Below are 16,079 nucleotides of genomic sequence, written 5' to 3' on the forward strand. Positions count from 1 at the left end.
AATTGTTTTCGTCTGGGCGATCAGTTTTCCTTTTCCTTTTTACGGTCAGCAGCAATTGGTGCAGTTTGCAGCGTCGCCAGCGCTCCTGGTGGCAGGGGCGGCGCCGGCCCGTGTGAACTCGTGTAGCCCCGTCCAGGAACACGGTGATGATCCGGCCTGAGTGACGGCCCGTCGACGCCATCACCGCGCCGGCCGTGTGCCCCTGTCGGCGCCGACACGGTCCGCCGGCGCGGCGGCCACGTGCCGCCCCCGCCCCCGCCCCCGCCCCCGCCCGTGCGCCGCCGCCGCCGCCGCCGCCGCCGCCGCCCGGCGAGGGTCCGGCGCGGGCGCTGGGCAGACGCCAGTGGCTCTGCGGCAGCCGAGCGCGCCGCTGCCGCCGCGTCGTCCGCTGTCGGGGATAAGCCGAGGGTGTCTCTCCGCAGATGTGTGGTCGCGAAGGAGTGATCTCCGGTGTGTTGTGGGTGCTAGTGTGAAGCAGGAGAGTGCCAGGATGAGTGCCGGACTGCGTACCGCGCAGGTCATTGACCTGGAGGAGCTGAACCAGTGGCTGGCTCAGCTGGAGGACGAAAATCAAGGTAGGTGTGGAACATCCGACATTTCGAAGGGCTCTGGGCGGTAAGGTTTTCAGGGGTCAGAGGGTTCGAGATTTCCCCAGTCAGGCTCGACGTCTAGACACCATTTCACGTCTGGCGAGCGATCCGGCCTTATTTTCACGCCGCCCTGGCTCGGCGGTCTCCGCCGCTCCTCAGTCGGGTGTGGTTGGCTGGGCTCGACCGACTCCAGCATGACAGGCCGTTTGAGTTGAGGGCCGTGGTAGAGGATTTCACTTGATCTCGACCCAGTCTGCTGCATTTCGACTGTTTGAATACGCGTTAAGCGCCTTAAGCTTTTTTCGTTGCGCAGCAGAATTTGGCCTCCTAAGTTCTGGTTCCTCCATTGCAGCTGGATATACCGAGCTGTGAACTTAAGGCCTGTTTTCATGATTTTGACAAGGGTCTTTTGTTCCATGATTCTATGATTTAATGTCCCTCAAAGTTTGCATCACTTTTAGTGACTTATTTTAAACCTAAGAAGATACGAGACATTTGACAACCTCGCACCCCACACCGCTCCCATCCTGGGTTTCACGTCAGTGGTCTGGTGCCAGCTAGTTAGTCGTGTTGTTCCGATGCTACTGACAGGGGTAACTTTTGGCGGTCGCCGGGGAAGGACTTGGCAGTCCTGCTGATCCCTTCCGTCGAATGAGATCTTCGGGAGCCGGGGTGTCTGCAAATGTTCACATTCGAGGTCGTGTGTAAACCTCTGAAATTCCAGGCGTGTTTGTAAAACTGCTCCAGTTTACACTGCGTCTGTGCGCGTTGGTCGACGGATGTCGGCCTGATGTGGAGGCCAGCTCTGCGGCTCGACGAAGGTCGGCGGTGCCCTGCGACCCACTGGTAGCCGCGAGCTGTCGGCCTTGGTCCATCTGTCCGGCTGCGCTGCCAGTGACGGGTCCACCCCTCCCCTCGGTCCCCTCCTCTCCCCGGCCCTCCCCAGTGGGGCGATGTGTGCTGGTATTGGCAGCCATCGACGCCCTCATTAGACCCAGTGGGTCAGCTGATCGCTGACAGGGATGGCTGATCGAAGGTCGTTTTCGCCTTCTCCAGCTTAGACGGACGTCGCTTGTGACATCTCACAGCTCCTAAGAATTGACATTCCACAGCTTCGAGAGCGGCCCGCGACCGTTTCATCTCTGAAAGTCATGATAGTTGCGCTGGTAGTGCGATAGCGACTCTAGTACCGCAAAAGTCGCGCTTGTACCGCGATAGCCAGCTGGCCGGACGTGATAGCGGTGTAAGACATGAAGCTCTGAGAATCCGGACTGTTTGGAGGCAGGAGAACTCAGGGGTACGATGGGCTTCCTTTGACGGTAGAGCGACATATTGAAGCATGCTTGACAAGGATTCGAACAACGATGACAAGGATATGAGCTGAGAATAGTGCGAGAACATGAACTGGTCAGGAATAGCCCATCGAGGTGAAACTGCGGTGGGAAAGGAAGGAAGACACGAATGTGTTACGGTCTTGTGTGTATTGTGCTGAAGCTAGGCGAAATTATTATCATGCTTCCGTGACATCAAACCTGTGTTCACCCTGCATTGATCGGCGTTTCCTCCAACTCTGTGTTCTGAAGGCGGAAGAAGTCGGCACCGTCTCACACCTTCGGGCGGCGCTGAGTGATCAGCCACCACCACCTCTGGTCCGGCGGGTCCGCCAACCGTTCCGCTCCGTTGACTTCACGGACTGATCCGCCGACCCCAAACTGGGAACGGTGGCCCGGCCCGGCGGCGCCGCCAAACGATTTCACGCGAGATCAGCGCATTCGACACGGTGCTAAATCCGGGAGCCGTCTGGTCGCTCTCCGGTAGCTGTCTGAACGGTTCAACGTCGCCTAGGTGGCGAACAGGCCATGGCTGCCGTCTGAAAGCCTTCAGGAGCTGTGGAAATCCTTTGGTGCCGTCCCAGTGCCGAGTTGGCTTGCCGAGCTCCAACAGACCGTCCGCGGCGCGATCTTCGTTATTCCACTGGGAACCCGGCTCTCAGATTTTGCTGTCAGCTACGCTTTCATGGACCAAGTAGCTGCCTCATCGCGTGGTTTTTAGACGGCACTGCTCTTGTTCTCACTCATCTTTTTGATACTCTGACAGGATCTATTCACAGCAGTCTCACACTTTTCTGATGCTCAGAAAGTATCCATTCACGCTTTACCTTGAACCTCAGCTGGTTAAGGACCTCGGCAGATGTGCCGGCTTCGCGGACAAAGGCTCCATCCGCCGAGGTGTCAGTCCGTTCACGAATCTCCCCTGAACTGGAGCCCTTCTCGATAGCATCTGCACCCGGTCCGCCCATTCAGAGACCCCATTTGGGGCAGCGCTGCCGGCCGCGGGCGGAACAGACCTCGAGACACGACACAGTGTCGGGACTACTGGGGCGTGAAGTTTGTCCCTTGTACCACGAGCCGAGCACAGCTGGCGAGCTGGGTTCAGCTAATGACTTCCTTTCTGAGAGCGCACGTTCCGAGTCAGTCGTGACTCGTGAGTGACTCAGTGAGCCGTCCAGCGTGACTCCGCGTCGCACCGGAACAGCCGTGCTCACCAAGTGTCTCGTGACTCAGTGATGTGCAGACCGTGTCGAACCCGTTGACCGTGCGCACCCCTCTGTACCGCCTGGTCGGGTCAGCGGCTGGCCGGCTGGCGTGGCGTGGCTGGCCAGCTGTGACGGGTCGGGGATTGGTGTCTGACGGTGACGCGTCCGCCGCGCGTCGGACGGACCGCCGGACGTGGTGTCCGGTGACGTGCGGCGGGAGGAATGTCCCTCAGAGTGCCGCAGCGCGCCCTCCCGCACCCCTCCCGTCGAGACGGCGTCTGAGGGTAAACAGCTGATTTGGACAGTGAAGGGTCTGACGCAGGCGCCAGAGAGAATTTGTTGATTTTAGCATGCCTCTCACTTTCCACTGAGTGGCCGTCTCAGTTGCTTCTCAGTGATAGCAATGAGTCACACCACTCAGGGAATGTATGCATTCATATGCTCTGCATTGTTCGGAGGACGGACAGCTAAACAGATGGCTGTTTGAGATGCATGACACGCTGCCTGCGGGGCTGTGACCACCGTCTCGGGCCGCCACTGGCGCCACGGCGCTGGTGTGTCTTGTCGGAACCTCAGCACCACCGACGCTGTCGGCGGCGGGTGGCGGACGTCATCCTCGCTCACCCGATCGACCACAGCCACCTTTTTGCGCCGCCCTCGGCAGCTCGTTTTTGCCGCGCTGCCGCCGGCTGCACCTCAGCGGAGCGGCCTGCCGCGAGGGACAGCGGGTGTTCTCACGACGTTGGCCGCCGCGGGGAGCCGCCGGAAGACACCTAACCCGGCGGTGTCTGCACGCACATGGCGGCGTGTGCCTCCTTGGGAGCGCTCCGGGGTGACCAGACGTCGGCGCAGAACGGGCAACAGGTGTGGGTTGGAGGGGAGTCGAGGCAGAGGGGAGCGCACGGAGGGAGCAGCATGTGTCGGTAGAGAGGGGAGACCGGCCGAGGTGGTCGCGTGGTGCGCGGTGAGGTCCGGCGGTGGCTCGCTCGGTCTGCACAGCCGTGTGTAGAGAGGGAGGGAGGGGCCGGTCGGCCGCACTTGCGTCTGTTTGTTGGCGGCGCCCCTGCTGTGGCCCACATGGGTCCGTGCTCGGCTAATGAGCGGGGCGCCCCAGCTGGGAGCGGCGCGCCGAGGCGGGTCCGGCACGCCGGCTGTCCCTGGGGACCCGGGGCTATATGGGGAATGGCGAAACCCAGAGCATATGGAGCGAGGCTGACCACGGCACTTGATACCCAGGGCTGCTGTGTGAAGTGTAGATGTTTTAGTTGCTGCTCAAAGTTCACGAGTAATGGTATGCGATGAATGTGTTGACAAATTTCATCACGTCTGTGTTATATTTTTATCTGGTGTCGACCCTGCTGAACCCTCGTCAATGCATTGATCTCTCCATAGGACTGCCTTTGCCTAAGGTGGAACCGTAACTTTTAACTGCCCGCTGCCGCCGCTCGGAGAGCACGTTAATTGTCCCGAGACCGGTGTATGTGTCATTCCCAGCGACTGATCGGACCGTTTACAGCAGATAATGATGCCCGGGTAGTTGTCCGTATCGGGGACCGATCGATGTCTTACACGCCGGGTCGCGGCTCCGGGACAGTGCTCTCCGCCTCCAGAGTCACGCATCCATGTCCTGCGCCGCACGCATCCGTGTACCCTGATCTCACTATCAGTTCAGTGTGGTCCCGCGTGCATCTACGTCCCCAGGCCGCGGTTCGTACAGTGATCGGTGCCGTGTAGCCACGCGGGTTGGACTTCCACGGGATGGCTGGATGGCTACTGGGAGGAAAGCTGTCTAACTTGCTGAATGCATCCGACGTGAAGCTTTCAAATATGACAAAGTTTTTAGAAGCGCTTATGCCGGAAAACATTCTTTGTTGCTAGAGAGATTAGTGGAACATCATTTTCCATTGTTGATTCCTGAAAGTGATAGAAGAGCGAACACAGGTCTCCAGAAATTTATTGCCGTAATATTTTGGTTGATTTTCTTGTTTTATGATCCCTTGAATGTGACATGGTCTAGCTATTTTACCCATTTAGCCAGTGACTGAGTCAGATTTCCTTTTCTCCCTGACGTAGAACGGCGTCGTTTGAAGTTTCTGGTGCGAGCCGAGTGGGGCGATCCGTTATCCCGTGGAACAGATTAGACCTTCTGTCGCCACGGCTCGTGTAGAGACGAGACTTGGGTGGAAACTTGGTCCAACTTTAATGGACATTGGACAGTGTGGACGAGTGACTCCATCTTCTGGCCAACTCATTGCGCCGCTGTCAGCGGCTCATCGGGAGACTGGCTTCAGGCTGATAGAGCTGAGAGTACGTCCCAAGTTCGACGCGCTAACTTCTGCTAGTTGCGTTGGCCGTCTCCCGAACCAGCTCACGCCACCCACACTGATTCACCATGACGTCATAGGCATGCCGAACTGTTTGTAAATGTTTCAAACCATTCCGGTGATCCGGTAAAGATTTGGTTGAGATAACCTCCTGACGTGGGCGCGTTTCCACCATCCCTGCCAGGGCTGCGGAGGCGGCCATGGCTGGTCGCCGCAAGGGCGCTCGGAGGCGTGGCTCTGGCAGTGTGGCTGAAGGTGACGGACGAGCTCAGTTATGGTGACTCGACAACAGGCGGCGTGACGCTAGTGTAAGGTCACGTGATGCCGACGTGACGCCCAGGGCTTGCGAGCACCTTCCCCGCCGGCCCGTCGCTATCGCCGCCGCTACCGACGAGTGCACTCTTGACTGGCTGCACCGCGAGTGGCGGCTGGTTGACGGGCCGCTGTTAAACGCAGCGCTTGTCCGTCAAGTGGCGTTAGGGTTCTGGCAGCGGGCCCGAAGTCGGTCGTTTCACCGTCAGCAGACCGTAAGTGCCGGCTCGTCAGAAAGGTTTCGACCAGCGTGCTTCACAGAAGCTGCAAAGGTTGGCTAAAGGTCATGACCACAAAAGGTTGTAAAAGTGCGCCAAGTGCTGAACTTTTTAGAAACAAAGAATCAGCGCTTTAACCCTATTAGTGGCAGGCTCCTGGCTACCCCCTATTAGTGGCAGGGGGGGCTGTTTACGACCCCCCCTTGATATCTCGAGATCTAACGGGCCGATTTTCAAAATTCAAACGGCATTCGATTTCGCTCAACGTGATCTACATTTCTAAAAAATAAAAATTAAAAAATGTCAATAGGGGGGGTAGAGGGGGGTAAAAACGGGCAAATTGCAGATACATTTTAGACTGTTTATCACGGCCAGGTTTCTGAACCAATCTTAACGCAACTTTTGCCGATCGATAGAGAATGAACCAGGAATTCACATGGATCCTAAAAATATGCATTTTCAAAAATCATAGGCGGATACAGATCATTGAGATTGGGGGTACACAAAAAGTATAGTAAATAAGGTTTTTGACAGGGATGCGGAGCCGTGGAAATTTCAGACGGCTCCGGCTCCGGCTCCGGCTCCGGAGAAAAAAATCGGCTCCGGCTCCGGCTCCGGCTCCGGGTGAAATGTTATGGCGGCTCCGGCTCCGGCTCCGGCTCCGAGTAAAATGGTCCGGCTCCGGCGGCTCCGGCTCCGGCGGCTCCGGCTCCGTCTCAGTACATCCCCTCCCAGCCAGCAATTTTGCTCCGGGCCCAAGCAGGCTCAAGTTCGGATTGCCCGAGATTTTTAGTCGGGCTAAAGTCGGCTGGGGCTTGGGCTAAAGTCGGCGTATGACACAAAAACGCCGACTAAAGCCCATGCTCTGCCGGAGGTATGCCCGCTCTGCGAGCTCCGGACAGCCGTAGCTTAGCCCTAGTTGAGCGACGATTGGCGTTAGCCCGATTTAAGCCCGAGCAGTGAATCCATTTATATAATGGAGATTACTCTGGGCCCGAGCGGGCTGAACTCCGGCAAGCCCACTCTGTGTGCCCTGTCTATCCCGACTTAAGCCATAGAAGTGAATGGGGTTTATACATTGCAAACTGCTGTGGCTTTGCTCGGGTTCGGCTCGAGTGACGGCTCCTGTTTTCTCAAGTCTCGACTTGACTTCATCTTGCTTTTGCTTCACACTGGATCAAGTAGCAAGGAGCAGCCAATGCACTTTCAGCAGGTTGTGCGGTTTCAATGCATATTTAACATTGTTACGGTCACTCATATGCTCTGTTAACCGGTCATCGAGGCTCGAGCATTGCAAAAGGAAAGTAGTGGTTGACTTTGATTGAATGTATATTTCAAACGACTACAAACACGTCAAATGAAACACAAATACATGAAACAGTGGACTGCAAACTGCAGCAGTAATATGGCATGAGTCATGAAAAAACGCCATCAAAACTATAAAACAATCACAAGGCCCGCTAGCCTCCCTCCCCGTTCATAATACTTGGTTAAGCACTCAACCGAAAGCATAAAGTAAGGACAGCAAGTAATCGCTCATAAGACATAAAGCAATAAGCAAACAATCGTTTATAAGGAACTTCACTCTGGTGAATGGGAGCTTTGGAGGCGTCTGGCTCCTCCACACACACACATCTGCAGTAGGTGGCCGGCCAGTTTTCGGCGCAGTTTCCGTATAACTATGTACATAGGTATACCTACTTAATTATAAGCAGGCAGTTTCCGCTAAACCACTTGGCGAGGGCGACTGCGGCGTCCACCCGGTCCTGGTTTGTATAACTATTTTATTTTTTGAACCATTTGCTCTAATGGTACGTACCTGAAAAAGAGATTCATTGGTTTAATTTACATTGCATGTTTGCTTGAAAAATAACTTATTGATGCATTAATACTGTAAAAGCACTTCTCATTGATCCGTATAAAATGTTCATTTGATTTTAAATGCGGACAGAGAATGAGCGTGCTCGGTGATAAGTAGATAAATATTTGTGTTTCGTATTTCATTTTCCTGGGTCAGAAGTGCTGGTATTTCACAAAGATATAAAGGCACGGAATGCAGCTTTTCTGAGCGAGGGTATGAGTCGCCAGGCTGAACAGCTATTCAGCTTCATGTTTGATGGTGTGAAACTCAGTCAAAATCATGACGTTTACATACGATCAAGCGCACCATTCAATACACTTACCTACCGTAAAACTCCATGCCAGTCCACTTGATAAGAGCAGTGAGCACTATCCCTTTTTCGCGCTCTCACACGCGCCCAAACATCAACCACCAAATGCCCCAACACCGGTGTGTCGTTTCGTCGCACAGCGCGCAGACTGTCACAAACGCTGCACATGATTGGCGCAGAACTGCGCATGCGCGAACAGCCGAACAAGTATGGCTAAGCTCCGGCTTTACTCCAGTTAGCCAAAGGACACAGCCAGCTTGATCAGCCCGCGCTCCGCCCAAGTTAAGCCTGTTTTGGATGCGCGGGCAGATGTCGGGCTGAGCTACTGCTATCCGCACGTGGGCATAGCTGCGGCATGCCCCCGCTCAGCCCTAGTAAAAAATACATTGGTTTTGATCAAAGTGGGCAAACCCAAGCTAAGCCCAAGCTGCCCGACGCTTGCCACAGTTCAGCCCAAGCGAATTGCTGGCTGGGCTATGCAATCAATTAAATACGGGTGGAAGAAAAATTGGATTGGTACACGTTGCTTCTGTATTTGCATAACAACTAGCCACTAAGGCTATTTTTCTCAACAGGACTAGGAACAAAGGACTAGGAAGCGATAGCATTGGAAACGCAGTCGCCGCGAATCGGAGTTCACTGAACCATCGTAAGCTGACACCCGTCTCAGCTGCATTGGGGGGTGGGGGTGGGGGTGGGAAGAGACGGTGCTGGGAGTCGCAGTCCACTGCACTGGCTTAAAAACAATGGCCGTCACCTGATGACCGTCCGGTCCTCATGTTCTGGGGATGCAGTAGACGTTGGGGGGGGGGGGGGGGGAAGAGCAGACAGGAAGTTCATTGCGTACTGTGGGATACTGGGGATATTCGGCTTTTTTCATTCACTTGATGGCCCATGACGTACTATATCTCAAGATAAGGTCCCAGGCGACCTGTAGTTTTGATGCGGTGAATACCATTGCCCTCGCCACAACTCGGGCCGAGTGCACCCCTCCTCCCAGCCAGCGCCACCCCCACTCGAGTTGTGGCGAGGGTGAGGTATTCACCGCATCAAAACTACAGGTCGCCTGGGCTCTTATCTTGAGACCAATAGTACCATATGTTTTACTGCTTTGTACTGTCAAACCGAACTAGGTCAATTATTTTTTTCCTCTTCAAAAAATAAAAAGGAGCCGGAGTCGCCCCTTTTTTGGCGGCTCCGGCTCCGGCTCCGGCTCCGGGCTATATTGTTTCACGGCTCCGGCTCCGGCTCCGGCTCCGGGCAAAATATGCCGGCTCCGGCGGCTCCGGCTCCGACTCCGGCTCCGGCTCCGCATCCCTGGTTTTTGATGGTACTGTTTCTAAAAAGGGTGGTAATGGTCTTGTTATGTTATAATTTTCTTATGAGAGAACGACTAAAATTGTATTGGTAATGCATAGGCGGTGTCAGGGCACCTATGTTGGGAGGTAAAACATAACCCCCCTTTTTGGACGCCTGGATCCGCCTATTATAGCAAAAACGTGTCAAAAGAGGATGCACAATAACTGTATATGTTATCACATGATACCTTTTATTCACTGTTCGTAAAACTGGTGCAGCATCGTGATCTTCGCCCAAATGACTCGCTTCACGAATAGGACCCCCCAATTCCCAGTGTTCTGGAGCCGCCCCTGGAAAAGTTATGAACTTGAAATTTTCAGGGAATGTGCCCAATTTAGTTTTAGGAAAAGTCAGAAAATTTCAGCATCGTAGCTTCAGCGGTTTCGGAGATATTCCCGAAAAACCTGAGGGGTGGATAAAAACAACCCCCCCTGCCACTAATAGGGTTAAGAGTGTGATTACCTCACTGCGAAATTAGTGTTGATTGAATTGGTTGAATGCGCAGTCGGTCCATTGGTGATCCCAAGGGGAATACTGTGGATCTATGAGCTAATCAATTTAAATTCATTCCCGCTGTTCAAATGCCAAGGGAAAATCACTATCCTTTTAGCAAACGTCAGCTTGAAGGGAATTGCAGAACGTTGATAAGTGACGTGCACCCCGTATAGGTACTTGCTTCCGAGTTCGATTTATCTAATCAAACGTTGCTCGGCGCGCAATCCTAATTCAAACTCACTGCTGTTGCGTTTTCACGGAAAGTCGTGATCGATCAGACAGTGGCTGCTCTAGCCAATCGAACAGTGTCCAGTCAGGTTCTCGCTATGTTTTGAACGATTGAACAGCTTGCAACTTTGACATGATCTTGCTGCTGGCTGTCGCTAGTATTCACACTCGGGGATGCCCCGCTGACCTGTGACGGCACAGTGTGCCATATCGTCCCCAGCGGGCCACCTTTGGTCAGTCTACCCGCTCTACCCTGGTGAAAGCCGGGAGGAAGTGGACCGCCCGAATATGGCCGAACTCGCCTGGCTTGCCGTTGGACCGAACCACGGCTCGCTGTCGGACCGGACCACGGCTCGCCGTCGGACCGGACCACGGCACGATCGGTACGGGTGTGTGTAGGAGGAAAACCGCCACCGCGGCACCCGACTGCCCGCACCAGTCTGCTGCGGGGTGGACCGAGCGCTGGGGAAAGAAAGCCGGGGATTGTCGATGGTGTGTGGTTGGACGGTGTATAACTGGTCTTTGGTTTAAAATGATTACCCAGTTGTTGGGTGGATGGTATTTGCGGAAGCTTACAAGCTGTGGTGTCATGGCTTTTGCGCGTCGGTTGTTGACCCGTCTTCCGGTCTTCGGAGACTCGGGGGATTTTATTAGATAAGGCTGAGGTTAGACGACACATCATGTGTTCCTTGCCCGATGTGATTCATTTCTCCACTTGCTTCACTTTTTCACCGAGACAGCAGTGTCTGCTAGGTACTTTTTGATGTCGGTGCCGATGTTGCCTTCAGTGAAACCACCAGTGACCTCACGTAGTCTGCGCTACTTGCTCTGACTACCAGTTCACCGTGTCTAACCCAGATTACCCCGTCGGGCGCCGCGACCCGACCGGGCCGGCGCCGTGTCGGGGCGCACGGACCGGTTCGCGAGGCGCGTGCTACGGGTACCGAGCGAGCCTGCACGTGCCGCCCGATATCGCTCGGTGACCAGTGCCGGGCTCGGTGAGCAGTGGAGTTTGACGGGTGCTTACCGGGTGAGCGGGCTGGTAAGCTGGTGAGTTTGTTGCTGTGGTTTGACCCGTTGATCAACATCCGGTCGTTAGCACAGCAGAGGAGAAGGCTGACTGGCTGGACCATCACCACGTCGGCTTTTTAGGTTTTATTCCAGAGAAGTGTGGCTGGATGCCAGTCTGACTGGTGTTGGCGCAGTGCTGACCAGAAACCACCGACTTACGAGTGCAATGACCACTGACCATCGGTCGACTACGCGAGGCTGATCGAGTTCTTGATGCGACGAAAGATATCCACCGAACATCGCGCGTCGGTCGTACGCTGTGAGACTGGTTCAGCGTCTAGTCCAGTCCCGGCGGCGGCGACGCTTCCTCGAACCTCAGCCGGCTCGGTGCGCTGTTCGCCCCGCCTGCTTCGGTCCGTGGAAAAACGCTGACTCCGACAGCAGGGTCCTGTCACCGGCTCTGGAAGTTGTCCCGTTTCCAGCCCGGCGTCTGCAGACTGTGCGCGGCTATACCATCGTATTTATAATTAAGGAGCTGTGTTATCTGGAATGTTAGATGACTGGTCGCAGCGGGAATGGTTCGCGGTGATATGAGTGCGTTTTTTTTTCTGAGATAAACGAACCGATGTCATAGAGGACTATGTCGTTTAAAAGAAGTTTTATCCTTGTGTTTAGGCGAAAATAATAAAACATGACCATCCGTAGTGCTTTATTTGTAAGATTGCTTTGGTGTATCGGGACCATATTGCCTAAATTAACTTAGCTTTCTATAAATATCGCTTAGTAACGCAGATATGCCAGATGTGCTATCATTGCACCCATCTCATCTTGTCGCACTCGCAACAGCCAGTGGTGTCTAGTGTCTACATGGGCCATGGCTGGTGACTTCTGTTCGTTCCTATACCGTCCATCCTGTCTGAACAGCTCTGCTCCCTTTCTTTGCTGCCCTGGAGACATCCGTGTGACAACTGACAGTCTGTACATTCCTGTCCTCTATCTCCACCTTCATATCCCATATCCCCACACACACACTGGTCCCACACCCCAAGGGACAAGACGTGACGACTGGGCTTGGAGACCGCGACAGTCACGTGTTGCCGCCTGGAATCTGCTTCACCGCAATGGCCCCAGCAACTACACTGTATAAACAAAACGGAACATTCCATTATTATTACGCTCCAGCATGTGACGCAGCAATAAACACGTCGTCTCGGGTCCGTAATTTAGCTGTAAACCAGATGGCCAGACATTACTTCATGCAGACTTGCTCTTGCTATAATGTTGCCAAATGTTCAATGCCGTAATATCGTAACGATGGTCAATAATCCAAATGCGATGTCTTGATAAAGTTGATGGGCGTCTGGCGATGTTTTGATAAGGTCGGGTTTTGTATTGTTATGTGCCGGCCGATCGCCTGAATTGGCATGTGTTCTGGTATCACGCACGGGCTGGAGCGCATCTCAGAAGCGCCTTATGGGGTAGGTTACGGGGCTCGGAGAGAGGTGACCAAAACAGGCGCTGGTGGGCGCGGGCGTACGGCGAGGTCCTTTGTGCGTGTTTACCTGTATTTGGTGGCTTAATGCTTTTCTAAACACAAGAGGAGAGAGTCTTCCGTCCACCCAGGCTCGGTCGCAGCAGGACCCTGATTTCGTAGACCTACGACTGGTGTCGTGATGAGCAGCAGTGTCAATTTGGCGTTGATCTGACTTGGAAGCATGGTGACCTGGTTGATAAACCGGGCAATCTGTTAGCTGGGAAATGCAGCTTTGTTTAAAGGAATTTAGTACGCCTTTATAATTAAGCTTCAGGACAGTCACCTTTTCTCGATTGTGCAAGATTGCAGGACATTGGTGAGGGCAGTGAACACTGAGGTGGATTCCTCGACAGTCGCGGTGGAATCGCCCTGTGCCTTTGGACATCCGCGATCAGAGCTGATCAGGCCAACCGGGTAAAGCTGTGTCGGCGTTTTTATTGATGCAGGATAAGATATTGAGACAGCTGACATTTAGCCGGTTTGCCTAGCTGTACTTTTCGGATAGTTGGTTTGTGATGTTTATCAGCAACTTGATCCTTTGAGCTTCCAAAACATTGCTCGGTTTTGCCTGCGCTCGCGGCTGTAGCTTTGTGCACTGTTGACGGCGACGTAACCGCTTCGCTTGGTGATCGATTTTATGCGGAGATTAGGTCGTACGGTGACTTTCATTGCGATCTTTCCTCTAAGTTCAGCAGCATCGGCGTCTCTTCACGATAAGGTCTGAGATAATGCTAACCGCTATTTGAAGTGTTATTTCGTGCCTTGTTTGCGTCAACTCTCAGCAAGAGGTCAGATAGTATGAAAGGCCGGATAAAAAACCAGACAGGCTTTAAGGCCGGACGTATCTCCTTATTCTTCGTATTCTCAGTCCTGCCAAGAAAGGCCGGCCGTGGTCCATTGTTAAGACGCCGTCCCGGACGCACCTTTCTGCAGTGGCCCCTGCAGCCCTGCGGTCGGCGCTCGGAACAAAGGGCGGAAGGGCACGTGAAACACCTTCATTGGCAGGGCAGCACAGCCCGTGGAAAGGTCAACACACTTCCCCCGCTCCTCTACGGCTGCGCTGCTAGTAAGGACAGTAAGGACTAAGGACTGTTGCTAAGACAGTAGTGAGGACGGAAATCCATTTGAATTTCAGCATGTCCCGGGCCTCCCATTTCGGGGTGTCCTAAACGGATCCTAACTGCCCACGTATCCGCTCCCATTTTGTGAGACTGCGCCGGTCTGGTGCAAACCGGCGTCTGGTAAAAAGGCGGACATGTAAGCGGCCGGCTGGCCGGCGGGCCGGTGCTACTATCTGCCGGATCGCTAACACGCTAATTGTCAGGGCGCTCACCGGTGACGCAATATCCACAGACACTGCCGCCTGGGCCGGCAATTACAGGTAAAACGTGAGTGTACTTGAACAGGCCACGGAACTCGCTTTAGTGTGTCTGTAATCTCTTTGCTAAGGATGGAGCGACAGCGAGGAGGCAATTTACGTGGGTGGTATTTCGTGATAAAAAGTGAAACTGAGTGGTTGGATGGAGAGAGACCGGCGTGGTTGGCTAAGTGACGCCTTGTGTTCTCACCTTTTGCTCAATCTGGGTCAACGAAGGCCGAATGTTGGTGCTGTTTCCGCTTGTACTCAGGAAAAATGTATGACGGCGTCAGCCAGGGCTAGGTGTGGGCCGTGTGTCGGCGTTTGCTTTGTACGGACCTGCCTTTGTCTCTCTCCGCGTGCTTTTGGTCTGCGGCGCGATAGAGCTCACCGAACCCCGTCCGGCCGCTTCCCCATGTCCTAAATCAGCTCAGTGGCTCGCTCTCCCTTTCCCTCGCGCACACCCACACTGTGCTCCCCCTGTTCGCCATATGGCTCGCCCACCCCTCGTAGCGTGCCGACCACCATTTGGTCCCGGCCAATTGAGAGCCACCTCTCGTACGGGCCGCAGAGCCGGCCTGTCATACAGCGATCTAAATTGATGGTGTGCTTGAACCCTGCCAATGCCACCCGAGCGCTGTGTGGTAAATGTGCGGCCATGGCCGGATGAATTGTTCTGTGCTCGTTCTTAGTGTGGAGGTGAGAGACGATGGTGCAGAATTTCATAACCAACATTTATGAAATGCGAAAACGTGTTGCTGCTAGGAGATCTTATGATCAGATTTTTATACGGGATGTTCAACAGTGTTTGTGAGTTTTCATTGATAAGAGTTATCTGCGAAGCTCATGCGAAATGTATGTTGCCTTACTAGGACTGTGATATGAATTTTTAGATGCATCGCAGGACAGTTTGTCTCGTTTGTTTGCTTTGCTCCAAACGGAAACTTCCCCCGGAAATAGCGAGGCTGTTTTTCAACATCACACATGCCCAGAAAAGGAAGTTTGATTGCGATGTTGCATGCTGATGCTGAGAAGGGACTGCGGTGCTCCATTTGTCTTCCGCTCGTTTGATATGATGTAGCGTGCATAAATAAAAGCCTTAGTACGTGCTAAAAATATGTAATCGTTTTTCATGATCCTCTGTCCTAACGAGACTGAGAGATCATATTCTTGCTTAGAAAGGTGTAGTTTGTCTGATAGTCAAGAGATAGCGCAAGCTTATTTAAAATGTTGAATGTTGTCGGCGCGCCAGGGCCCTCCCTGATGTGTCCGATGTAAAAACAACAAACAACCTGCCGTGAGCTTTACGGGAGCTCCGCCCGTGGAGCTTCACGCGTGAGAGCTGAGCTTCCATGTGAGCTTCACGGGAACTCATTTACGTATCGACGACACCTCAGGCTGTGTCACTCGATCACCGGTGACAGGCGTATGCCGCGCTGCCAACCGGACACACTGTCCGTCGCCTGTCATCCTCTAATTGCTCCGGCCACTTGACCCGGTTGGCACCTGCTCCGAACGCCTGTCTCGAGTGTCGAACGGTGACGGGGCCGTGACGTGGTGAGCGGTTACTCTGGAGGCCTAGCCTAGCGAGGTTGGTAGGAGCGATGATCTGTGAAAAGTGTCTGAATGAAACACAACGCTGTTGTATGATTGCCAAATAATCAGCTGGTTATGAGGCAGCTCATCGTCATATAGCTCATCAAAACCAGATTTATGGATAACCATGGATATATACAGTTTTGTAACATCGCCTACAGCATAAGATTCCATCAGTTGTGCGTGTGTGCACTCTGCGATTGTCATCAGTTTGAACCGTTCTCCAGGGATCTCATACAAACTCCCCAAGTCCGTCTTGGCCGGCTGTCCTCTGAGACCACACGCACAGACCCGCGGCGGTGGTCTGGGCGTTACTGGGTCGCGCGCGGCTGATTTGTGCTTCTGGCA

At 53.9% G+C, this 16,079-nt stretch overlaps 1 protein-coding gene across 3 annotated transcripts in view; it reads left to right on the plus strand.

The window, feature by feature from the left end:
* The first annotated feature begins 347 nt into the window (after positions 1-347).
* Positions 348-16,079, plus strand: part of LOC122378333 (disco-interacting protein 2-like) — a 73,759-nt gene continuing 58,027 nt past the window's right edge. Inside the window, exon 1 of one of the 3 annotated variants that reach the window (XM_043359289.1) lies at positions 348-575. In XM_043359289.1, coding sequence (XP_043215224.1) covers positions 491-575 — 85 coding nt within the window. In that variant the 5' untranslated portion in view covers positions 348-490. The remainder of the gene's footprint in view (positions 576-16,079) is intronic. The other 2 variants (XM_043359287.1, XR_006256005.1) reach the window with 2 other exon arrangements.

This window comes from Amphibalanus amphitrite, unplaced genomic scaffold (genome assembly GCF_019059575.1).
Source record: "Amphibalanus amphitrite isolate SeventyFive unplaced genomic scaffold, NRLGWU_Aamphi_draft 000058F_arrow, whole genome shotgun sequence".
NCBI lineage: Eukaryota > Metazoa > Arthropoda > Thecostraca > Balanomorpha > Balanidae > Amphibalanus > Amphibalanus amphitrite.